Source organism: Thamnophis elegans, chromosome 7 (assembly GCF_009769535.1).
Source record: "Thamnophis elegans isolate rThaEle1 chromosome 7, rThaEle1.pri, whole genome shotgun sequence".
NCBI classification, from domain to species: Eukaryota; Metazoa; Chordata; class Lepidosauria; order Squamata; family Colubridae; genus Thamnophis; species Thamnophis elegans.
The window spans coordinates 17,311,889-17,339,155 of NC_045547.1; the positions used below are offsets into that span (position 1 = coordinate 17,311,889).

Sequence of the window (27,267 nt, forward strand, 5' to 3'; positions counted from 1 at the left end):
TTTTTTTTAAAAAAAATAATAATTTGGCCCCCAAAAGGAAAAGGAAAAAAAAAGATATCCATCCAAGTTTGCACAATGGTTTAAAAAAGAAAAGAAATCTGATGAAATGGCAGCAGATCAGGTAAATCTCAGAGAAAATGGAGATGCTTGTTCCTGCCAGGGAGGGGAAGGGAAGGAAGAAAGCTTGAAGTCTCTTGAAGTGAGAAGAACCCCAAGGAATCCCTCAAGTTCCATTTGCAAAGAGCAACTAAGATGGACTGGAGTTCCCTATGGAAGGAATCTAGAGAATCTACAGATAAAAGTGAAGAGAAAAGAGTTTCAAAGAAGCACGGCTACCCAGTAGACTTGGGAGAGTAAGGGCCGACAAGGAGTTGGAGAAGGGGGTCCCTTTTGGGGAGGAGCACTGGCAGGTAGGGTGCCCTATCTGTCTAATTCTGGAATCCCAAACAGGATAAAGCTTCATGAACGGCTTCCCTTGGGATCCTGAAGTGAATATTTCTCCACGAAGAAGTGTCTGTTCTGTGACTCAAAATGTAGATGCCTGTTCCTGTAGGGCATTAGTAGCCATGCTGACAGAGTAATGAGTTAGTTTTTATGAAGCACATTAGGAGGAGCAACAAGTATACCCAGGGGGGCTGTTTTCTCAAAGGCTGCAGAAGAGAAAGCTGAAGGGCAGAACTTGGATAATAAGGCCCAAACCAACTGATTATAAGGTGATGGAGCTTGGTGTCGGTTAAGAGGTCAGTGGATAAATGGATTCCCTGCCCTGAGAGGTAGTTGTGGCATCTCGAGAGAGAGGGAGATGCTGCTGAATGAGTCTTTGGAGAGTTTTCCTGGTGAATGGGAGCCCTTGGAAGGGATCTTACTGTGGAGATCCATTTCCATATATGGAATAACAAAACCATATTGCCTAGCAATCCCTCCCAGGATGGGGAAGATCTGGTCTAATCTTCCAACCTGTTGTGGCCTGCCAGTGGCCAGTGCAGCTGGCAGCAGATTCGGACAGTGAGGAGGTTGGGGAGGAACATGGAGTCTGGGGAAAGCTCTGATGAGGCCTCTGTGTCGGAGGCAGAGAGGGGGCCAGAGCCGTAAGCCAGCCATCAGTTGCCTTCAGAGTCAGTGAGGCAGACAAACAGCTGGAGCCTGCTCCCAGTGTGTGCATGTGCAGAGTTGCCAGATGAAGGGAATAACTAAAGAACAGGGGTCGACTTGGGAGTAAGGCCAGATTATGAATAGCCCCCTCCCAGAGGAAATAAAAGAGGAGGGGGAATGGAATTTGCAGGAGGCAATTAGTTCGCTTAATTGGTTCGTGACTCTCCGAGACACCTTGCCAAGTTCTGCAGATATCGGCCTGTCAGATCTCCAAGCCAGATAAGGTCTGTGACTGTAAATCCTCCTTTGAAAGACTTTGCTGGCTGTGAATGAGTAGAATTCACAATAAATTAATAAAAGAGGTTTTTTGTTGGGACCGGGAGTTTGTTTCATGCTCTTGGGAAGCCTCGATCAGAACACAGCCCCCCCCTGGGGAATCTTGCCCAGCCTGCCACCAACGTGGCATCAGTTTCTTGGGCAGAAGAGCTATGAGGGAAAGATCAGGTGAGCAGTGAGGATCGGGGAGATTCTGCCATGATATTGAGCTGCCAGGGGATTCATCTCGGCTCTGTCTCTGATTTCTCCTGAAAGGGTGCTGGGTGGGGATGAGGAAGGAGCAGGTTAGTTTCCAGAGTTCGGCCGCTGGCTCCATGAAGGATGTGTTAACAATTAGAGAAACGGCTTGAAAAAAAAAATGCTTTGAACTTTAATCTGGATTTGAAAGTTGTATTACCCGTCCTAGCAGTAACTTTTTATTGTATCTCTGGAAATTGGTAAAATTGTCAGTCTGGCAGGGGAGGCATTGATTAAAACCTGAGAAAAGAAACAACAGAGAATGTAAGAAGGGCTGAACTGGGGGAGAATTACTTACCTCCACAGCTGCACATTCTACTTACCTCCACTGTGTTCTCCGGGCCTTTTTCTCCTAAATCTTTTTTGCCTTTGAAAATAAAAGAGGACTTTCCTTCAGTGGTGCAACCTACTCTTTGCGCCATAAGTTAGGACAACTGTTGGTATTCTACACTGGGCCAGACTTTTTAGGCTTGCTAAGCTTCACTCCCTGCCCATCTTCCATCAATCTACATCATAGTCAAGTCAAGTCAGATATTTTTGGCACCCTAGGCAGAAAAACCCACAAGTTCACTTTCCTGGCAACAAAAATGCAATAATAAAATAATTCGCCTTCAGTTATTGGCTGTGTCACATCAACCTCATGACATCCCTGACAGAGGTGTCGTCTTCTACTTACCACCATTTTCTTATTTATTTGGAGCTCATACCCAAACATTCCACCTCCATTTGTGTCCTATGACAGAACCCCCGTGAGATACGTTGAACTACGATTGAGTAACTAGCTACTTAGTAGCTAGTCATTTCGTGAGCTTCCAAGATGGGAGGTTGAGTTCAACCTGGGTTTCTCCACTCTCTATCATTTTAACCAATATTGGTTCATTTAGGCCTGATCCCATATGTACTGCTTCTATCCTTCCTATCCTAGTCAAATTTTAAAAGGAAAATTTCAAATTCAAATTCAAAATTGCTTCCTGGAACTGAAAAGATAATTTTGAGGGAGAGAAAATAAAATATGTTGAGTACTGACTTATCCAGGATATAGATCAACTGGGTATATACTAATTTAACTTTCAGCTCTCCTCCTCCAACTATGGTTTGGTAAAGATAGTATAATTTCCCTATTCTGCCTTTCCAAAAAGAACAATTGAATGATTACGGAATCTGTTTAAGAACCTTCGTTTTTTTAGTCTAAAACCGATGTCTTCATATATCCTGCCTAGTTCTATAATTTAATGACTATATGGTAGCACTTCCAGACTGGTGAAAAGTCCTTTACTACAAACCAGTCCACCTGGTTTACTATAAGGTTTATCCTTTTTGCTTCTCCCCTTCTCAGGGATGACCTAGTTTGGGGAACATCAGCATTATGAAATCAGATGTACACTCGCAAATGTCTTGATAGCTCAAAGAATGAGCTTCTATTGGCTATTAACTCAATTCTATTCATAGAAATCAGCATGAGCTCTGCAGGTTTGGTTCCCCCCTCCGATTAACAGGTAACTAAAAGGTGAGATGATAAGCTTTTAATTCTGATCTGGAAAATCCCCAATTGTGGGGAAATGGCATGGCATATGGAATTGGTTCTTTGAGAAACATAGTTATTTTGAAATGACATCAGCTTGGGGACATTTCAAGGATAAGATCTGTTATGTTATTGCTGAAAGTTGCTTTGTCTTTCCTTTCTCTATTCTCTTCCTTGTTGTTATGAGGTGAGCAAAGAAGGACAGACTGTTGTACTAGGTAGGAAGTGAAGAACCCGGGAAAATTCTAACCTGCTGGAGATCCTTGCTTGAATTGCATTTCCATCTGAGCCCCATTGGTTTTTAAGGAAAGATTCTTTGCCCCATGCTGTTTCTCCAGCTCCCCTAAGAAGACATGGGAATGGGGGTAAGAGGAGGAAGGTACAGATATATAATGGAGAGAAAGAAAAAGAAAGATGAAAACAAAAGAAAACAGCAATAAAAACAGAGGGACGTGACAAAGAAAAAAAGAGCAATCATGTTTGCTAGATATTGTAGGAGGAGAGTCATGTTAGTCTACGGTGGCAAATAATCAGGAGGAATCTGGAAGCACTTTTCTGTCGTACCTATTTTATTAAAAGCCATAAGTTTTCCTGAGCTGCAGCTCACTTCCTCTAATGCACAAAGTGGCTAAACTCATGTAGGTTTTAAATTGGGTTGAGAGAAGTAGAAGAAAGAAGGGAAGAAGGGTGGTTATGGAAATGCAGGGCAGATGAGAGACAGATTCTAACAGTGATGGGTTGCCAATTTTTTTACTACTGATTTGGGTGCATGCGCGCAATGCTTCTGCGCATGCACAGAAGCATCTGGGCAGGTGGGCGGAGCATCCCGCTGTTACCGCTACTACCAGTTCGCCCAATCCAGGCCGAACCAGGAGCAACCCACCTCTGGATTATAAGTACCATTGTATGACCTGGCCTTCACCCTTGACTCCTTAAACTTTGGCAACAACATAGACTTGCAGATGAGCATCACAGCATGAACACTCAAGTCAGATGCCAAATTCTCCATCCCAATCTAGAATAATGCTTCCTCAGTCCTCGCCTCCTGAAACCTCTCCTTTACTTGAGATTCACTGATGATATTTTGACTACACGGACCTATGGAAAAAAATGCTCATCAAATGTTATCAAAGCTTTCAATAACTTCCAGCTCACTAGCAACTTTAGCAGCAGTGCCCTTGAAGAACAAGTCCATTTACTTGATGTCCTAGTAACAATGCAGAATGGAGATACAGAACATCACATTACACATGAAGCCTACAGATTACCTCTGTGTGCTTAAATGTTTCAGGTTTCTACCCACCACACACTCTTAAATCTATCATCTCTAGCTATCATCTCTGAGCTATAATTGTATTTGTTCTAATTCATTGGATAAGAGATGCTTGTTCGATGAAATTAAGCCAGCCATTCAGGAGACTGAAACCCACTCACCTACATCAACAGAGAAATCAACAGAGCCAGATCAATTCCCAGTTCTGTTAAATGATAGATCACAAAAACAGAACAGAATTCCAGTGGTTGTCATAGTTCAAGTCACTCAAACAGATTATTGGTAAACAACATTATTTATACTGGTAAATTACAACCAATGCTGGACAGCTTTTTCAGGAAGTGTGTAGTACCCTTGAGCCATAGTCCACTACCATGCCTTGAGCCTTGTGGAACTGGGATGCGGAAGTAGCGTGCGAGCATGCATATGTGCATGCACACCTCCACTTACACGAGTGTCAACCCTGAAGCTGACCTGATTGAAGCCATTTTCATCACTTCAGCGTTGCCACCTTGGAGCTGAGGGACAGGGAGGGTGGAATTGAGATAGAGGGGAATCTGTAGCCAAAACAACATACTTTCTCTTGGGAACCAAGGACATTCTCACACCTGGTCAGAGGAAGCCGGAATGATGCCACCTAGTGGCCAGCCAGCACCGCAATTGGACCATGTGACTGTGTGTTTTGAAAAAGTATAAAAACGTTTACTTTTAATTACGTGAAAACTGCAGGAACCTTCAGAGTCGGTTTTCACCAGCTATGTGCCAATATGAATCATTCCAATAAAAGTATTCTTTGAGGAATCTACCTGCCTCGGAGTCTGTCTTGCTATGGAGTCATTACTTGGAACCCTGACAGCGAGCAGAGGGTGTGCATGCTTGGTGCTTGCGCCAATGGAGCCACATGCACTTGCCCACCACTCATACAGAACCATACATTCTCCCCCCTAGCCGGTCTGCAAAGCCGAAAAAGTTGGGGAACTCTGGTGTAGCAGTTCCAGACTTGCATATAAGCCATCCAACCTGAAGCAGATTCTCCTCGGTATTCAGACACAAGGAGAAAATGATATTAAGATGGGAAGCAGATGTTTGGCCCCATATTCATTTCAACAGCACTGGTATCACAGGCTCCAAAACTCTTCACCTACAAGGTTAAAGGTGCCCTTCCCTTGCTCTTCCTCCAGTGTGATATATGCCATCCTCTGCCAGCAATGTCCCTCTGGATTCAGTACCTCTCAGACAAACTTTGTGCAAAAGAATTAATGGACACAAGTTTGACATCAGCTCTCAAGACAAGGACAAAGCAATATCAGAGCATTTCAGTCTCCCAGGATAATTCATTACAGAATTTAAACGAGCCCTTTTGGGAAAAAAATAAAACTTTAACAACACCACTGGGGGAAGATACTGTTGGACTCACATCCAACAATAGATTTCAAGCCATCTCAGAAGGCCTCCACAAACACAATAGGTTTTTTTAGTACAATTGTTAATTGACAGGAGTATTTATAACATGCATCTGCATAACCAATCTGTGTTCCCCTCCCTTCTTCTCCTCCCCCACAATTTAAATTCTCCATCAGCCCAGCCACTCCGGGCATCTGTTGAAGTGAGCTCCATCTCATGAAAGGTTTTATTAAAATTTGGTGGTTGGAAAAGGTGCTAGCAGGCATCTTCTGACACAGCGGCTAGGTAGGAGGAAGCTATAGTCTACCACAGTGAGAAAACACCCAGTTGGGAAAGATAGAAAAATATACCACCCGAGTGCATGTACGTGTGGGTGCACACACACAAACACAAATGAAAGTTTGGGCCGCCTCTACTTATGCTTTGACAAAACATCAAGAATTCTAGGAAAACTATCTACATTTTAGGCTAAGATATCACAAATGGGTGGGTAGATTGGGTAAAATTCCCCCAATCAGGGCAATGACACATATTTCTTCCCCTGGATTTGGTGTGTGCTCCTTGAGCCAAAAAGCAGGGAATGACAAACCCAGAAGGGCTACTTCCCTGAATTTGCAAATATCTGTTTCCATGATGAATTTTGATTCTGCAAATTTAGGTTTAGCCCACGATGAATCACTGTAGCCGTAGCTAGAGAGCTCTTCAACTGAATGGATACAACAGTAAATGGAGAAGGGATATTTTTTTGTATGTGAGGGGAAGTATTATTCAGTAAGTAATGAAAGAAGAGGAACTTGCAGGATTGTGCAGCCAAGCAATTAATTAGCAGTCCCATTAGGAGCACATAATCCATATAGCATTCCAAAAATGATGCCAAGTTTTTCTGATACACATAAGCCCTGGATGTTATTGTGTGGGCATACTGGACTCATATGAACTAATCCAGTGTACATTTGTTTTCAAATATTCTCATTATTTTCTTATCCATCTTACCCATTTCCAGAACCAAGGGAGTAATTTGTTTACTGGTTCCCTGTGCAATTATTGATAGGAACATAGGAACATTGAATCTCTGACAAGCTCAATGATTCAGTACCTTACATTTGCTTGTATACCACCTAAGTTCATAATAAGGGTGGATTCTCTTTTAACATGGCGTTTGAATTCAACCACTGTGATTCGTAAATGGCGATTTACAACTTAGCATTGTGTATAAACCACAGCTAAAACAAATAATAGCTTAGACCAAAGTTTGAACTTGGGATGTGGATTCAGTAACTCGTAATAACTTTTTTGTTTATAGTGGGGAAAGCGATTACCCCAGATAATAATGTTCCTATGTTCCTATATTTATTATGAAGAGAAAAGAGAGAGAAAGGAGAGAGAAAGGAGAGAGGAAAAAGGAGAAAGGAGAGAAGTAAGAAGAGAGGAGAGAAGAGAGAGGAGAGAGAAGAGAGAGGAGAGAAGAGAGGCTTAGAAATTATAACGAACACTCTTAAATCATGCATGTCTGCAGTTGAATGAATACAATTTAAAACAATGATATTTCTGCCTTCCTGGAAATGTTTCCCCCAGCCCATTTTTTAAAAAAAATCTGAAATGGCGTCTCTATCAATGATAAGCATAAAAAATACAGAAGACACGGACATATGTACATACAGACAGAATGACTGCATGGAGTCTGGAACACGCTGGGAGTCTTACATTCAATTCGAATCTGTTCTAGCTCCATCACCTCAGCTATTGATTCTTTGAGGTCTTCCACAAACTTTTGCATTTCTTCAGCGTTTAGGGCACAGAAATGAAGCACCTGTTTCTTCTCTGAGCCTGAAACTGGAATCACCAAAGTGATACCATAGGGATAGTCTATGAAAAAGGAGAGGGAAAAAAAAACCTCTGAAAATATTAGTATTGGCTTCATATTTTTTTTAAAAAAACATATGTCTGGGAGGGATTAGAAAATTGACTGGAGTGAATGGCCAATAATAAATCCTCCTTCATCATCACCATCACATGCAATGAGCATCTTAGAATAGAATAACAGAGTTGGAAGGGATCTTGGAGGTCTTCTAGTCCAATCCCCTGCTTAGGCAGGAAACCCTACACCACTTCAGACAAATGATTATCCAATCTTTTCTTAAAAACTTGCAGTGTTGGGGCATTAACAACTTCTGGAGGAAAGCTGTTCCATTGATTAATTGTTCTAACTGTCAGGAAATTTCTCCTTAGTTCTAATTTGCTTCTCTCCTTAATTAGTTTCCACCCATTGCCTCTTGTCCTGCCTTTTAGGGCTTTGGAGAAGAGCTTGACTCCCTCTTCTTGGGGGCATCCACTGAGATATTGGAACACTGCTATAATATTACCCCTGGTCCTTCTTTTAATCAAACTAGGCATACCCAATTCCAGTAACCATTCTTCATATGTTTTAGCCTCCAGTCCCCTAATCATCTTTGTTGCTCATCTGTGCACTCTTTCTAGAGTCTAAACATCTATTTTATGTTATGGCAACCAAAACTGGATGCAGTATTCCCAGTGTGGCCTTAGCAAGGCATTATAAAGTAGTAGGAACAATCTTGAGGAATAGGAGAAGGAGCCACATCCAAGGAAATGGTCAGATCAATGAAATCCGAGTGTAGAGCAGAAATCTAATTTGGGAAAGCATGTCAGACATGATGCTCAATAGTTCCACCAATGGTAACAGGAAGGAGGGGGGAAGCGTATTCAGGCTCCTTAAGATCTGTTACAGTAATCCTATAGTAAAAGTAGTCCTCAATTTAGGGTACTTTGGGCCAGAATTTCTGTTGCTAAGCAAGGCAGTTGTTAAGTGAGACATGCCTGATTTTGTGACCTTTTTGCCATGGTTGTTAAGTGAATCACTGCAGATGTTAAGTGACTCACATGATCAGTAAGTGAATCTGGCTTCCCCCTTGACTTAGCTTGTGGGAAGCCAGCTGGGACGTTTGCAGATGACAATCGCGTGGCCCCTGCGATGTTGCAACCCTCATACATACATGCCAGTTTCCACGTGCTCAAATTTTGATCATGTGACCACGGGGATGCTGCAACCATCGTAAGTGTGTGGACCAGCCATAAATCACTTTTTTCCAGTTTCCACTGTAATTCTGTAACAGTTGCCAAAGGAGCGGTTGGAAGTCGAGAGCTCCCTGTACAATATTAGCATTTATGCTCTAACCAATATGACGAACCCTCTGTAGTTAAACAAATATTCCCTTTATTAGGAGCGCCAGCAGCCCTGGCAAAAAGTTTCTCTCTCACACACACACACAAACACACACACACAAACACACACAGCAGGCTAACAAGTCTGTCCGGCAGGAAGATGAATAGTTGTCTGCCACATCTCTTCATCTCCGCCCCCTGCCTTTTATCCCCAGAGCTAGGATGGGCCTTTGTTAGCAGCGGTGGCTCTTCCGTCCCAAGGATCAGCCCATAGATTTCCACTGCTCTCCTCTCCTCTGCCTTCTGCACATCATGCACTAGACCCAGCTGTTCCTCCTCTTCCTCATCAGCCCCCTCCAGACCTTGGGGCTGTTGACTCTCCATCTGAGGGCTGATGGATGGCCCAGGTTCCGCTTCTGTCTCTCTCTCTCTGCCAGCTGCATTCCCTCTTCCTCCTCGGAGCTCTCAGGTTGCCTTGGTGCTGACCCTGACTCCCACGCCTCCTCCTCATTTGATTCAGCTGCTGGAGGGGCTGGCAGTCAACTGGCCACAACAATTAACAACTTTAGTTTCCTAGTCTGGTCTACCTTGAAAGGCGAACATAATCATAATCACTTAAAGTGATCCCATTTTAATATGTTATGTGGTTGCAACTAGTATTTTTTTAAAAAAATCCAGTCTGTTATTTCTATTGTCTCCTTGCAAGATATTCCCTGTCGTTTTCTAGATAGAAAGGCAGGTACTAGGCGATATCTCTGCTGTGACCTGGAAAAAAAAGCCATTGCCAGAGTAAACAATGCTAGATAATTCATTTGTCCTAGATTAAGGCAAGTTGTCTTATCATCCTCCAGAGTCACTGGTGATCCTCCAGTTAGTATGATCGTAAGCACATTTAATGGGTACATTAGATTCCCATTTTTTTTTAAAAAATCAAGGATTTAAGGATCTTCTATAAATAGCAGAGAACAAAGAACCGATTTGGATTTTGGTGAAGGCAGGGAGCTTGTGTCTGTAACAAGACACTTTGCGGTAAGTATACAATGAGATTTAAGGAGAAGAAAGGAAATGTTGCCTTGCAGAACTTCTTTCTGCACTTAGCCTAATACACAGAGACAGATATGGCCTCGTTTATGCCAAACAACTTCTGAGAAACAGCTTTTGTTCCGGACGTCTTGCACATCCTGTGATTTCAGATTACCTCGTTCGGGTCATCGAGTTCAAGAATCATGGGCCATGATTGGCCCTCCATTTCAAGACTTGGGGGATGTCACTGTGCATTAAACGACCGTATTTTTCGGAGTATAAGACACACCGGAGTATAAGACGCACCATTTGAAGAGGCAAATAAAAAAAGTTTTTGCGCTCTGCAGACCTCCCCAAAACAGTCCGTTTTTCATTAAAAAAAGGGGCATGCATAGCCTTTAGGAGGCTTATAGAGTGCTCCTGAGGTCTGGGGGGGTACAAAAACGAGTAAAAAACAGCCCGTTTTTCATTCATTTATGCCCTCCCCAACCCACGGAAGCACTCTGGAAGCCTCCTAAAGGCTCTGCACAGCCATTTTGGTGAAGAGGGCGGGGTTTCGGGAGGCAAAAAATGCTGTATTCAGTGTATAAGATGCACCCAGATTTTCACCCTCTTTTCTGAGGGGAAAATACTCCGAAAAACACAGTAATTCTTGCGACTCTTATTCTTTCACTGCTTTCTGCTGTTCGCTGTAAGAATCAAATAAGTCCTGACACGGAGTTCTATGTTTGGAACCTGGATGTCTTTTTCATTAGAAACGGGAGCTGTGCGGTGTGGGGTTATGCAAGTGTGTGAAGAAGGAGTGTGTGAGTGTGTGTGTGTGCATACTTCCATCAGGGTAGCAGTATTAGGAAAGGAGTTTCAACTACTATAATGTAAGCCCATAACAGAAGAGATGAAGTTGTGGAGTCCTTGGTGCTCTCTGACTTTTCATTGTTTGCTTGCAGTCTTTTCATTACTGTAATATAGCAATATCACTTAGACTTATATACCTCTTCATAGTGCTTTTACAGCCCTCTCTAAATGGTTTGCAGAGTCAGCCTATTGCCCCCCCAACAATCCTGAGTCCTCATTTGACCCACCTCGGAAGGATGGAAGGCTGAGCCCTGTATTCATTCAAAAAGTGTAATTTGTATCTACTCCATCTTCAGCTTGTTTTATGAAATCACTCAAGTGCTGACATACGTAGACAAAAATGCAAAATACATTCCATCGTCTCCCTACACTTTATGGATTCCAATAAAAGCATAATGAGAATCCCATGGTTCAAAATAGCAACAGCACTTAGACTGATATACTGTTTCATAGTGGTTTACAGCCCTCTCTAAGCGGTTTACAGAGTCAGCCTATTGCCCCCAACAATCTGGGACCTCATTTTACCCACTTCAGAAGGATGGAAGGATGAGTCAACCTTGAGCCTGATGAGATTTGAACTGCTGAACTGCAGCTAGCAGTCAGCTCAAGCAGCCTGCAGGGTTCCACTCTAATCACTGCACCACCTCGGCTCCCTTCAGTGCAAGCATCATACAAGCATCACCTGTATTTCTCCATTATTTCTAACAGCGTGTTTTTTTAATAGATCAGCTGCTTCTGCTGATCACCGGGTGCTAGCAGTTTGGCAGATCGAATCTCTCCAGGCTCAAGTTGACTCAGCCTTCCATCCTTCCCAGGTGGAACCAGATTGTTGGGATCAATAGGCTGACTCTGCAAACTGCTTAGAGAGGGCTGTAAAGCACGTGAAGCAGTATACAAGTCTACGTGCTATTGCTATCATCAGAGGATCTCTCTTGGCTTGATCTAAATGTAGTCTTCTCCTCATTGCTTTCCTAACAAGGAATAGAGAATTCTATATGCAAGTTGCCAGCTCAACCAGTCTCAGAGAAAATCACATATTGGCAGGCTCAAACCCAAAGACAACTCCACAAAATCTGATCGAGTCCAATCCTTTATTTGCTTAAACCTAATGATAGAATCAGAGCACACTAAAGCCACAACCTTCTAGATAAAACAGGAGCCACAGTGGCGCAGTGGCTGGAATGAGGTATTGCAGACTAATTCAGCTCACTGCCAGCAGTTCGATCCTTAGTAGTTCAAGATTGACTCAGCCTTCCATCCTCCTGAGGTTGGTGAAATGACCCAGATTGTTGGGGGGCAACATGCTGATTCTCTAAACCAGTGGTTCCCAAACTTGGCAACTTTAAGACTTTAAGACAGAGCTGGCTGGAGAATTCTGGGAATTGAAGTCCACAAGTTTTAAAGTTGCCAAGTTTGGGAACCACTGCTCTAAACCACTTAGAAAGCGCTGTAAAGCACTGTGAAGCAGTATGTAAGTTTAAATGCTATTGCTATTGCCATATCCGGAGGGATTCTAGGGTGTGGCTATCCTGAACAACTTCGCTACTCTTCCATCTAACTCAGGACTGTGCAATCTCTTAACCAGCGCCTCCCTCTGATGAGATTTTCTACTGCTTCCATGGGAAATCTCTGGATTGCCAAAATTTCTCTCCACCGATTCTCCAGGTTCACATTCCACCGCGCAGGCAGTACATAAGATACTAGACACAGGCATTTTGACTCCTACAGCTCTGCATTGTTTGAAAACATTAAGGCAGTCAGCTTTCACTTCATGCAGAATTTGAGCGTGTCCCCATGTCCATCGCAGTGTCCAACTCCATCATGTTTTTATACGCCTCAGTCACAGCCTTCCGTTCTTTGTGCATTTTTAGTTTGCAATACACAGTGGCTTGCATATGTTAATTTATGCAGAGAAAAACAAATAAATAAAGGCAAAGCCACTTATGCAACAATCCTGAAATCAATCAGAGAGCTCCATATAAAACTGGAAATACAAAACAAGACACAGTCAAACTGCGGAAGATTTTGTTTTTAAAGGAACTGAGGAATATATATATATATATATATATATATATATATATATGTATATGTATATGTATATGTATATGTATATGTATATGTATATGTATATGTATATGTATATGTATATGTATATGTATATGTATATGTATATGTATATGTATATGTATATGTATATGTATATGTATATGTATATGTATATGTATATGTATATGTATATGTATATGTATATGTATATGTGTATATGTGTATATGTGTATATGTGTATATATATATATATATATAGCAATAGCAATAGCAGTTAGACTTATATACCGCTTCATAGGGCTTTCAGCCCTCTCTAAGCGGTTTACAGAGTCAGCATATTGCCCCCAACAACAATCCGGGTCCTCATTTTACCCACCTCGGAAGGATGGAAGGCTGAGTCAACCTGAGCCAGTGAGATTTGAACCGCCGAACTGCAGAACTGCAGTCAGCTGAAGTAGTCTGCAGTGCTGCATTTAACCACTGCGCCACCTCGGCTCTGTCTTCTTTTTCAATATTTTTGGCCTCCCAATCTAACCCAGAGATTTCTCCATCCAAGTAGCCTGGTGAGAATGTCCTACACTATATATATATATATATATATATATATATATATATATATATATATATGTATGTATGTATGTATGTATGTATGTATGTATGTATGTATGTACGTACGTACGCACGCACGCACACACACACACACACACACACATATAAGTGTAGGACATTCTCATCAGGCTACTTGGATGGGGAAATCTCTGGGTTAGATTGAGAGGCCAAAAATATTGAAAAAGAAGACAGTGATAAATGATCCAGGGGTTTAGATTTTTTTTCCAAACATGAAAGAAGCTGAAATTTGGTTGTGTGTGTTACTAAGTACAGAAGGAGAACAGCCTACTTTTCAGAGTCTTCCCCGGAGGTTTTCAACCAAAAGTGTGGAGGCTATTTTTTTGGGAGGGTCGGCAGATTCCTGCCCTGGGCAGGGGGTTGGATTAGATGATCTCTAAATTCCCTTCCAGCCCTAGGATTCTATGATTGTCCGATGATTCTTCATTTCTGTTTGTTGTTCATTTAGGCCGGGGTGTCAAACTCGATTTCATTGAGAGCTGCATCAGTGTTTGACCTCTGGGGGCCCGGGTGGCCGTGGCCAGGTTGGTCAGCTTGACATCACTCGTGTCGGGGGTGCCTGTGGTGGCCCGAATGCTCAGCCAGCAAAAATGGGCTCACAAGCTCCAATTTCGGCTGTGATGGCCTCCGGCAACCCTCTGCCAGCAAAAACGGAGCTCAGGAGAGCCACATGTGGCTATTGCAAGCTCCATTTTCCGCTGTGATGGCCCTCCTGAGCTCAGTTTTCTTTGGCACAGTCACCACGGGCTACTCCTTCACTGTTTCCTGGGTGTCCGCTCAGGCCAGATCTAAGCACCCCACAGGCTGGATCCGGCCCCTGGGCCTTGAGTTTGACACCCCTGATTTAAGCCTATAACTGAGGTTTCCAACAAAATATTGTCAGGCATGCTTTCTTTTCTGAATATTCTCCTGGTTTACCTTTTCATCTCACCCAGCCATTCAGAATTCCACAGCCGCTGTAACAAGGGTGAAATTCAGCAGGTTCTGACAGGTTCTGGAGAATCGGTAGCGGAAATTTTGAGTAGTTCGGCGAACAGGCAAATACCACCTCCGGCTGGCCCAACAGAGTGGAGTGGGAATGGAGATTTTGCAATATCCTTCCCCTGCCACATCCACAAAACCACGCCCACAGAATCGGTAGTAAAAAAATATTGAATTTCACCACTGCACTGTATGTCTCTTCAGGTCTACTGAAGATTTTTATTTAAGTTATTATATGATTTTACAAAGCTTTGTCTGTTTGGGGTGGGGTTTTATTTTATTTTGCTTGTTTGTCAAATTGAATGAATTTATACGGTATGGAATTATGGAAGTAATGGAAGTACAAGTAGCCCCTCGACTCGCAAGAGTTCATTTAGTGACAGTTCAAAGTTACAACGGCACTGGAAAAAGTGACTTATGACCATTTTTAACACTTACGAGCATTGCTTCCTCCCCATTGTCACAGGATCAAAATTCAGATGATTGACAACTGAGTCCTGTTTATAACAGTTCCAGTGTTCTGGGGTCCTGCGAACCCCTTTTGAGACCTTCTGACAAGCAACATCAATGGGGGAGCAGATTCACTTAACAACCATGTTACTACTTTAAGAGCTGCAGGGACTCACTTAACCACAGTGGCAAGAAAGGTGGTAGAATGGGGCAAAATTCACCTAACTTCTGTTTCACTTAGCAACATGAATTTGGGGTTCATGTTGTGGTCGTAGGTTGAGGACTGCCTGAGTTGGAATCATGGTTTAAGGGAGTTTAACCAGTCAAGACTCTGAGGTAGACAAACCAACTTTTCTTCAAGCATTTTTTATTCATTCATTTGTATCTCATCCCAAAGGTGCTTTTTTCAAGAGGCAACTAGCCTGTCTTGTTTTTTCTTTGAAGACGTTTCGCTTCTCACCCAAGAAGCTTCTTCAGTTCTGAGGAGTTGAGAGCTGAAAAAGCTTCTTGGATAAGAAGTGAAACGTCTTCAAAGAAAAACCAGAATGTCCAGTTGCCTTTTGAAAAAAGCATCTTTGGGACAACCATGACCTGGATGACTGAGAATCTCCATAGACATTTGTCTCTCATGTTTCCCTAGGAATGTAAGGTAGCATACGCTACACTCCCTTCTCTTATTGTTTATCCATCAACAACTCTATGTATTCGATTGGACTGGAGAGAAGGAGTGGCCCAAAGTCACCATGGCTCAGTTTGAATTAACACGGGGGGGGGGGGGGGCTCCCCAGTTCAGATTCTAAATGCTAACATTCACCATAACCAGAACACTACTTTTGCTCTTTCTCTTGAATGAGCCTCTTTCCATAACCCATGAAAGACGGCGCATTTATCCCCTCCAGTGTCATCAGGCAGAGAGCCAAGTAGACTGTGATAAACTTACATTCATTCTCAAACAGATGGAACTGCATTCCTAAGAGGCCGACTGACTTGCAAAATGTGTAGGTTGAAGAGCTTTTCTTCTTGGGGCAAAGCTTGAGAATCTGTTAAAGGACACAGATGAAGAGAGAAAGAGAGATACAAAGACACAGAGAGAGAGAGAGAGACAGATAGACAGACAGACAGACAGAGACAGAAAGTCTTTCATTCAGATCAGCAAAAGAAAACAGGAAGGTTTAAGGTCCAAATAATACCATTCAACTACAGTATGGTCATCAGAATGAGATCCCAATGGGGTTATGAGTGGTGTGAGGGGACATACCCCAAAAAGATGGGGCATGGTGAAAGAAAAGAGTAAAGCTGAAAAACATGCCTTGCGGGATCCAGTCCAAGCAATAATCAGGTCTGATCCTACTTAAATTGTGAAGATCAGCCAGATCAGCTAAGTATTATCACATGCTGGGTCTAAATGAATCAACACAGTCCATCAATTCTGATTGGGCCTTTAGTTTGATGATAAAATCTGAAGGGACATTGGGTTGCACATCCAAATCTAAGATCAATGAAACTCCCGGGCTTTACATTGCACACCCCTAGTCTAAATTATTTAGATGTGTCACCCTTCACACCCCTTGTTGTAGCACAGGGCTGTCCACACCTAGGCAACTTTAAGACTGATGGACTTCAACTCCCAGACTTTGTACCTTCTACCAGAATTCTGGGAGCTGAAGTCCACAGTCTTAAAATTGCCTAGGATGGGCACCCCTGTTGTAGTGCAAGCAATCTGCGTGCATTTTTAAAATCTAGAAATAAAGACATAGGAATTGCACGGGACTAATCTGGTTAGGAGTCCTGCTATGAGAAGGGGATGGTACTCTTTTGGCTAATTGTGTTTTTCAAGCTATATCACATCACCACTAATCCCCTATCAGCTCCTTGCACTGGAAGGAGGATGTGAATTGGAAGAGTTCCTTCCAATGTAAGTGTCAGGCAAAGTGTTGGGGGTGATGGAAAATAGGACAATCCATGTGGAGAAGGATTGCAATCTGGGAGTTCAAGAGTCAGTCCCCTTATCCTTCCTTCTGCCTGGGTTATGTCATAGATATAAGTTCTTTTTTAAAAAAAATCTCAAACATTCACACAGATGCAAATTGCACAACAACTTTATGTTCATCTTGCCTGGAAGAAATTGTTTAGCTTACAGTCTTGTGACTGAGAGTAGAGAAGTGAGTGAAAACCATGCTGAAGAGTGGATTTCTATTATCTCCTCCAGAGGGACTCCTGTCAAATCACACTTGTCAATTGCTCAGATGTTTTGCTTAGCAGTTTCCCTGCATTCCTCTTTCATGAAACAAGGGTGCATCCTCTGCAGTCCCTTTCAGGCCACTGAAGCCACCCAGTTTGGCAGTAAAAATTGGTATTTTCAGGGCTTGATCCACTCACTCTTTCCTTACACTTTGGAGGATACAAGGAGCAATGCATGAGCAAAAGGTAGTATTTTGCTTTCCTGGGTTTCTCTGGCTTGATTAACAGCTGGCATTCAGGCGTGGTATTCAGCCAGTTCGGACCGGTTTGGGTGAACCGGTAGCTCTGACAACCAGTTGAGAGTGAACCAGTTCACTCCAATGATCAGGTTGGCCTGCCCGCCCTTGTGCTTTACTTACCTGGTTTTTTGGACTATAAGACGCACTGGAGTATAAGACGCACCAAGATTTTGAAGAAGTAATTTTTTTTAAAAAAGTTTTTGCACTCTCCAGGCCTCCCAAACCCTCTGCATGCCTCATTTTTTGTGAAAAACAGGGCATGCAGAGAGTTTGAGAGGCCTGCAAAGTGCTCCTAGGGGCTGAAGGGGCAAAAATGAGCAAAAAAACGGCCCGTTTTTCACGTGTCTGTGTTTTGCAAAAAACAGGATATGCATAAGTTTTGCAAGGCTTGTAGAGTGCTCCTGGGAGCTGGGGGGGGGGGCAAAAACAAGCAAAACCAGGCCATTTTTGCTTGATTTTGCCCTCTCCAGCCCCCAGGAACACTTTGCAGGCCTCTCAAACCCTCTGCACGTCCTTATTTGCAAAAAACGGGATGCACAGGGGTGGGGTTCTGAGAGGCCAAAAATGCTGTATTCAGTGTATAAGACATACCCAGATTTTCACCCTCTTTTTTTGGGGAAAAAAGGTGCGTCCTATACTCCGAAAAATACGGTGCCTATATCCACTCAGCTGATTAGCACGCCAGAGCAGACTGCCATGCCTCAGCTGTGTTACTCCCCAAGAAGTAACGTGGAAGGCAAGTTTTGGTAAAACTGTGCACGCACATGCAGCGAAACACATGATTACCATACTGGTTGTTAAACCGGTAGGATCCCACCACTACTGCTGTTGTATGTTTAAGGCCTTGGCTTTAGGTATCAACATCCTGTCTCAGAGCAGTGCTGAGGGGGATTCTACCCACTCAGATTCTAAATCTGTATGCACTTATTATCCCACTCTCCAAAGGCTTCTTAATTGGGTGGTAATTAATCTGCTCAGACAAGATGCTTTCTCCCTAATGGGAGCAAACGTGACCATTTTCGGTCAACAAACCTGCAACTTCCAATGTACAGTAATAGCTGAATTTTGGGAATTGATACAAACTGTGTCTTAGAATACCCAATTCTCAGATTTCATTAGGAAAACAAACAAACCAAGCTCAGCAGTAATTATAGATTGGCCATAATATGTGAACAACTCATTAGAAACACCATTAGGCTCCCCGAAGCAGGGAGTGTTACAAACAGTATTTCAGTGTCTCTGGCTTAGACTACGCTCTACAAAACAATGTCTAGTATGGCATCAAAGTTAACTGAGGACAGATCAAAGTGCCAAGTTTGTCCATTTTATGCTGATGTAGAATGGTATTTCCCATTTCTTAATCTGTTTATCTTCACTCATTCTTCAGTATTCATATTTGGGTAATTTATATGGCCGCCTACTTGCTCACAGTGACTCTAGGCGGCTTAGAAGCAGTAAAAACACAGTATAGAAAATAGAAAATGAAAAACAACAATCCCCACCCCCAGTGGTGACGATGCACACCATCAAATCAGCAGCTCTCTAGGATTGAACTCTCAACCTTCTGAGTGGGAGGTGAACATCTTCACCACTAGGCCAATGTGCCACAGTCACCTGACCATGGCATCCACCACATGATAACTAAAGAACATCAGACTCCACCTGTGATAAAACCATCATGCCTTGTTGCCTGCCCAAACGAGAAAGTATGGCTTTAACATTGGCATAGCTAAGGAGAACTTTCAGTGGCCTCCAGTTAGAGATGAGAAGAAGGCCACATTATAAGGGGTCCTTGGTGCTCTCTGAGCTTGCTTGTTTTCTTACAGACATTTCATTACTCAGACCAGGTAACATCATCAGTGCTAGTAAGGGATTATAAGGAAATGTCAAAAAGCTATAAGGAAATACCACAAAAATAGGCTGTTCTGGTGTGGGAATACGGTTGTATGCAAGTGAAGGAAAAACCTACACAGGGCTGCTTCTGAGAAATGTTTGGCTCGCTTAGCGCATAGCTGCAACTATTCAACAAGAGAGGAACGGCTTGGAACATCACTCCACATCTCAATCAACTTCACTGGCTGCCAAATGGTGTTTGGCCTCAGTACAGCCATGAAAGCTCTGAGGTATTATGCCACATAAAATATTAGGCAGCTGCAAACAATTGCATACTTGTCTGAATATGTGTGGGAAGTTACAGGACTGGTCTCCTGAACTTCCTTCGCCCAGATCCAATCAGTGGTGGGGTCCTACCGGTTCGGACCGGTTCAGCTGAACCAGTAGTAGCTTGGCGGCCTAGGTTGCTGGAACCGGCAGCGACCCAGGTCTGCCACATTCCCAAAAAGGTTCTCTCGGTGGCACTGTAGTCACCGCCATCTTGTTTTTTGCTTCTGCACATGCACAGAGCAAATTTAGTTGTACTGTGCATGCACGTACAGCGCGCCTCAAGCACACGTGCAAGAAGGTCACGTCCTTGAGTGAACTGGCAGTAGTCTCTGCCGGAACCCTCCCCTGGATCCAACAGGACTTTGGATCCTATGAATGGGAATGAAAGCATAATGTTCTTCCGGCTGTGCTAGCTTTTGACTCAGAGGGAATTCCGTAAGGAGAGGTGCATTTAAAATCCAGATCCTAGGACAGGGGTCCTCTGACCTTTTTCTAAACTGCACTGAATTCTTAAGTCAAAGATTTAACTTTGACTTACCACCAGCAGGTCATTGAAGAGAAAAACTTCTCTCTGGTGGGCAGCGTGTTTCTGCACTTTGTTCACATCTGTCACTTCATAAAGGCGGCTGCAACAGACCAACCGGCGATGAGGCACAGACAGCACCTGCAAGAAAGAGACTGAGTGGGAAGGTTTCCTCCACAACCACAATTGCAACACACATTTATGATCCCATGCAGTTTCAAGACCTTTGGGCAACTTCAGCGGCCCTAGAACGTATAATTTCATCATGAGATGTTCCGTTTTGAAGTCTGTTGCGAAGATACTGTTGTTTTAACCATTTAGTCGCATCCGACGCTTGGCGACTTGATAGGCAAGTGCCCTCCATGCTACCCTGTCAAACGCAGCTTCTTTCAATTGTTGGATGTTCAACTTGTTAGATGTTGTGAAGATAGGGACCTTCTATTCCAGATTCGGCAAGGAAAACCAGCTGGCCTATCCAGCCAGAAATGGATGGAGAAAGTAGAACCCCAAGAAAAACAAATGCACATACAAAGAATGAGGGCTTTGGTCACCATTCCACAACCACTATCTTGGTTCTTTTGTTTCCCACTGCAAATGCTGTGGCTAGGATCAGTGAAACTAACTGCAATGTATAATATGGACATTTATCCTTGTGGGTAGTTCTTTGTGTGAAAGCCTGACAGAGGGAAGAACTGACCAAGATCAATCTCTTTGGGAAGCAACTGTTTGTTTCTTTTCCTCTCTTTCCTTTTCAGCTTTCTTCTAGGGCCCTGACCTGGCTGGATGTAATAAAGATTTACCGTATTTTTCGGAGTATAAGACGCACCTTTTTCCCTCAAAAAAGAGGCTGAAAATCTGAGTGCGTCTTATACACTGAATACAGCATTTGTTTGCCTCCAGAAACTCTGCCCCTTCACCAAAATGGTCATGCAGTGCCTCTAGGAGGCTTTCAGACTGTTCCTGGAGACTGGGGAGGGCAGAAATGAGCAACAAATGGGCCGTTTTTTGCTAAATTGTGCCCCCCCAGCCCCCAGGAGCACTCTATAAGCCTCCTAAAGGCTATGCGTGCCATTTAGGAGGGAGGGGCCCGTTTTCATGAAAAACGGGCTGTTTTTTGCTTGTTTTGGGAGGGCCACACCCCAGGAGCACTCTGCAAGCCTCCTAAAGGCTATTCATGCCCTTTTTTTGAAAAAAAAACTAGGCCCTTTTTGTGAAAAACGGGCCATTTTGGGGAGGTCTGCAGAGTGCAAAAACTTTCTTTTTTTTAATTTGCCTCTTCAAAATCTTGGTGCGCCTTATACTCCGGTGCATTTTATACTCAGAAAAATACGGTAAATTTTTAAGTAAACCTGTGGTGCTCATTATGGGAAACAAGCTTAGTCTTTAACTCATGCTTCTCCAATGCATCAGGCTGCAGAAGGAAGGGGGTATCACTTATTTCTTCCCTGATAAATCTAGAAAACTTTCTCTGGCATAAAATGGCTGGTGGTTCAGAGCTGGGTTGTTATCGGTTTGCACCAATTTGGGTAAAACGGTAGTGGAAATGGTAACTGGGTCACTGAACCAATAGGGATGGCAGACTCGCTACGCCCCCGAACCAGCTCCCCAGTCACCGCAGCATGGGATTTTTTGGACATTTTTAATGTTCTGTGCTTGCACAGATCTATTTAATGGCAACTGTGCATGCATGTGCAATGAACCGGCAGTAACCCTGGCAGAAACCCACCACTATGGTGGTCTATACTTAGCTCCATTGGTGGGATTCAAAGAATGTAATAACTGGTTTGCCCAGGGTCAGATTGGCCATCATGGGACGCGTGGCCCATCCCTTTCCTCCAGTTCCGCCACACATGTGGGATGAACCTCCTGCAATGGCCAACCTGACCCTGGGCAAACCGGTTGTTAAATTACCCCCCCTCCCGCTATCGAAGTGGATCCTGGGCGCTGCACTGCAATGGAGAAATGGGAAATGCAGCGGCTGGCACGAGGGAAGAAGGAGGATCAGCCTTCTCCTTCCCTCGCATCGGCTGCTCCATTGCCCGCTTCTCCATTGTAGCACAGTGCAGCACCCAGGATCCACTTTGATAGCTTGGGGGGGGGGTGTAATTTAAGAACCGGTTCACCTGAACTGGTGTGAACCAGATGAATTCCATCACTGCTTATCTCCACAACAGCAGTTTAGGAATATTACAGCAGTGTTACAGAAAGGAATCGGCAGGTTTTCACCTATATCATGTGTACACTCCACCACAAACTTGTTATAACATGGAATATATCAAGTTATTTTCTGGCAGCTATGAGAGTCACAAGGGAAACTATGTCAGGATTTTCTCTGTTCATCAATTCTCTTTATCCTGCCTAATCAGAACAGAAGGCATAAGAATCTGCAGATATAACCACAATTATGGAATATATAGCTATGCAGGCCTAAGGCCTAAAGCTACGAAGTGTATTTCTGGGGAGAATCTGGAAATTGCTAATTCAAACGATGGAGAACAGCAAAAGGACACGTTGTTGTCTTGAGATCTGCAAGAAAATATTGCAGCATCTCTTGTAAAAAGGAGTGTCCGGATGAGGCTTTCTGCCACCAGATTCCTTTTAAGCAGTGCACTGCAGTCATTTTAACAGCCGGATATTTCTTTTCCAATGGACACTGATTCTTCCAGAATTACTGGGTCATTTTGTTCTCATAGGATTGTTTAAATAGCCCATGTTCTGGGGACCTTTTTAAAGAATATTCTGTCTTTCTGTGTGGGTACTTTTGTTAGAGTTAAGCACTTATTATTTGAACTTCACATTATGGAATTCCATTACAGGCACATCTGGAGGAATTTAAGGCACCCCAGGGATGACTCAAAAGAGTCAAAATGTCAACCACGCACGTCATAATGCATATCGAAAAGGAAAGGGACATTGACCGCATGCTTGAGGCCATAATTTTGACGTTTTGATCCTTTCTCCCTGTGGACACTCCTACCTGACCACATTTCAGTGGGAGAAAGCCTTGGAAGGACACAAAAATTTGCAAAGGGAAGTGAAAAATATAATTTGGAAACAAAGTTGTATCTTGGGCTTGCTTCTAGTAAAGGTGAACATGAAAAAAACTCAAATGTAACTTTCTTTTACTTTGGAACTCTGTTTTCCATTTAGGGCCACAAAGCATATGTTCCCAAGTAATAAGGTAAGGGTAAAGGTTCTCCTCGCACGTATGTGCTAGTCGTTCCTGACTCTAGGGGATGGTGCTCATCTCCGTTTCAAAGCTGAAGAGCCAGCGCTGTCCGAAGACGTCTCCGTGGTCATATGGCCAGCATGACTAAACACCGAAGGAGCACAGAACGCTGTTACCTTCCCACCAAAGGTGGTTCCTATTTTTCTACTTGCATTTTTTACATGCTTTTGAACTCCTAGGTTGGCAGAAGCTGGGACAAGTAACGGGAGCTCACTCTGTTATGTGGCGAAAGGGATTTGAACTGCCAAACTTTCTGATCGACAAGTTCATTGAGCCACCATGTCCCTCATCATTGCTGGGGGGGGGGGGAATCAAACATATCCATTCATCCAACTTCATGAGCAAAATATTTATATTAAAAATACAATAGGAGGTGGGATCAAAAAAAAGCAGATTGACATAGATAGGAATATTAGATAAAAATGAAGAAGAAAAGAAAATAGGACGTAAGCAGCACAAGAAAGTCTACTGCAGTGTTTTTCAAACATGGTAACTTTAAGATGTATGGATTTCAACTCCCATGTTGGTTACGGAATTCTGGGAGTTGAAGTCCATACATCTTAAAGTTTTCACATTGGAATAACACTGATCTAATGCAGGGGTCTCCAAACTTGGCAACTTTAAAACTTGTGGACTTCAACTCCCAGAATTTCCCAGCTAGAATGGGGAATTCTGGAAGTTGAAGCCCACAAGTGTCAAAGTTGCCATGTTTGGAGACCCCTAATCTAAAGTAAAAGCTATGATTTCCTTTGTGACAAAGTAATTGGTTTCCATGGTGATTTTCCCAGGTTCGTCCTTTGATGGCATCTGCAATCAGGTAGGATTCAATCAGTGGTGGGATTCAAATAATTTAACAACCGGTTCTCTGCCCTAATGACCAGATGGGTAGGTGGTCATGTGACTGGGTGGGCAAGGCCAACTCAATGTCACTCAGGTCAATGGGCGCTTTGCCTTAGCTGTTACAATGTAATAAGGGTTAACCAGAGAGGCAGTTTCTGTAAGCAGGGCAATAAAGATTAGGTTGGAAACAACACTAGAATGTCTCCTTCCTGACTTCCTTAGAGGACTAGTCCTATAGAGTGGAAAAAACCAAAAGGCGATTTCTTCCAACAACCGGTTCTCTGAACTGCTTAGAAAGTTAACAACCGGTTCTCGCGAATCGGTGCGAACTGGCTAAATCCCACCACTGGATTCAATGAACAATGAAAAAGACCTTCTTGGCTAGAGGCAGGGGAATCCCCATTTATGGTTAAAAACATGTCAAGACGGAACACAAAGAAAAGAAGCACAACTTTGATAACACCATTGGAACTTCCATCTTGACTTCTTTGTCCATGCCCTGTGAGAACTCTGAGACTTGCTGCTAAATTCGTTAGAATTGCTGCCGAAATAGACAATATTAAGATACTATCCTTTCTTCTTAAATAAAAGTAACCGCAGAAAACTACAGTTTTCATCCGCATAATACAATAGATGTTGACTAATGATGTGCAAAGGCTCACCGTTTTCATTCCCACAATCGATTTTTCTACTTTGGTGACATAAGTGACATGGTCCTCATTGGATTTGAGCTCTCTCTGCTGAATCCTTTCATAAATTCCCACCACCAAGTCGCGGGGAATGTCCGCTCCATCATCCACTCCTGTTAAGTCAAAACAATATAAACATTCTTTTTTTATTCAATCATCATTCTTCAAGAACTCTGTCAAGGACCTTGGAATACTCATATCTAATGATCTAAGTGCCAGAGCCCACTGTAATAATATTGCCCAAAAGGCATTAAGAATAGTTAACCTAATCTTGTGTAGCTTCTTCTTTGGTAATATTGTAATGCTAACCAGAGAATACAAAACATTTGCTAGACCAATTCTTGAGTACAGCTCATCTGTTTGGAACCCGCACTGCATGTCGGACATTAATACAATTGAGCAAGTCCAGAGATATTTCACAAGAAGCATCCTCTGCTCCTCTGCTTGCAACAGAATACCTTATTCCACCAGACTTGAAGTTTTGGCCTTAGACAACTTAGAACTATGCCGACTTCAGTCTGGCCTAAGTGCAATGCATTAAATTGTCTGCTACAACGTCGTACCTGTCAATGACTACTTCAGCTTCTACCATAACAATACATGAGCTCACAATAGATACAAACTTAAGGTAAACCGCTCCAAACTCAATTGCAGAAAATATGACTTCAGCAACAGAATGGTCAATGCCTGGAATGCACTACCTGACTCTGTTGTTACATCCTCAAACCCCCACAACTTCAACCTTAGCCTGTCTACTGTTGACCTCACCCCATTCCTAAGAAGTCTGTAAGGGGTGTGTAGAAGCACACCAACCTGCCTACCATCCCTGCCCTAATGTTTCTTTTCATTCGTATCCATTTCATATATCCAAGATCATGTTTATACTTATATATGTTATCTAATACATAATTGACAAAATAAATAATAAAATCATAAAATAAATAATAAAATAAACAATAAAACAATACAGCAATACAGCAATAAAACAATAAAACAATAAAACAATACACCAATAAAACAATACACCAATACACCAATACACCAATACACCAATACACCAATACACCAATACACCAATACACCAATAAAACAATAAAACAATAAAACAATAAAACAATAAAACAATAAAACAATAAAACAATAAAACAATAAAACAAATAATAAAATAAAATAAATAAATAAATAAATAATAAAAATACAAAATAACAGCTTACATCCCTTTTCCCCCTCCAGAGGTTATGGACCTGTACAAATAATTTCCTACCATTTGTGGTCAGTTAATGCCCCTAAAATTTTGAGAAAAGATAATGGATGCCCTTGGAGGAGTTACCCTTCATCAAATAACTATAACCTGGATGGGACCAATCACAAATTGATCAGAAATGTTGAAATGGCTCCTTGCCCTCCTCTCTGGCTTTACAGAGGTTCCAGATTGACATTTTTTTTTTCTATGGACAAGTGGACACATTTTTCAAGCAAAGTGTTTAGCTGTTTCCAACACCATTTTTCAGTCTTAAATTTAAGGGTTCCAAGTAACAACCCCAACAAAAGAAGACTCCGAGGTTGGAAGTCCCTCAAACATGGCCCAATCAGGCACCGTCCCAAACTGGAGATGCCTTCTAGTCACACCCTTCCAGGTGCAGGGCAACGTGTCCTTGACTTTCTGAGAAAGCAATGTTATTTTGACTATAAATCTCTCATACTCCATATAATCCCCTCTCCCATTTTCCCACAGCAGTAAATGTGGCAGACCAAAAGGCCCAATGCAAAAGATGGCTTCTAGGCCTGAAATACATGTAGGGCCAAAAATCATCCTTAGGAGCAAAGCTGAAGGTAATGTTTTGCTTTTATCGTCCCAGCTTCCTATTAAACTTTGTTCTGTGCTTTAAAAGTAGGTTTGAGTGCATATATACAAAAACAAGAGCTGAAAAATGTAAAAAAAATTGAGGTAAGCATGCAACTGGGACCATTGGCTGCAGCAAATTCCACACTGGAGATTTCCAAGTTACAGCCATAATTGGCCATAATTACAGACAACAATAATTTCTACTTCAGGATACACTTGGGTTTACACTTAGATTTGGTTTAATTTAGAGGTTAGCAACTCGAATGCTGCCTGTTGCCCCAGACCTTGACTTGGCTCTTCGAGAATCTTAAGACTGGACGAAGATTGGAATTATAGCAATAGCAATAGCAGTAGACTTATATACCGCTTCATAGGCCTTTCAGGCCTCTCTAAGCGGTTTACAGAGAGTCAGCATATTGCCCCCAACAATCTGGGTCCTCATTTTACCCACCTCGGAAGGATGGAAGGCTG

The 27,267-nt window shown here is 42.7% G+C and overlaps 1 protein-coding gene across 1 annotated transcript in view; it reads right to left on the reverse strand.

Annotated features, from left to right (window-relative positions):
- Positions 1-1,830: 1,830 nt before the first annotated feature.
- LOC116511777 (IQ motif and SEC7 domain-containing protein 3-like) overlaps positions 1,831-27,267 on the reverse strand; it is a 67,655-nt gene continuing 42,218 nt past the window's right edge. Inside the window, exons 5-11 of the mRNA XM_032221965.1 lie at positions 24,924-25,063; positions 20,208-20,333; positions 15,967-16,066; positions 7,569-7,730; positions 3,438-3,530; positions 1,989-2,032; positions 1,831-1,905 (exon numbers count right to left, since the gene is read on the reverse strand). Of these exons, the coding sequence (XP_032077856.1) occupies positions 1,831-1,905; positions 1,989-2,032; positions 3,438-3,530; positions 7,569-7,730; positions 15,967-16,066; positions 20,208-20,333; positions 24,924-25,063 (740 nt within the window). The remainder of the gene's footprint in view (positions 1,906-1,988; positions 2,033-3,437; positions 3,531-7,568; positions 7,731-15,966; positions 16,067-20,207; positions 20,334-24,923; positions 25,064-27,267) is intronic.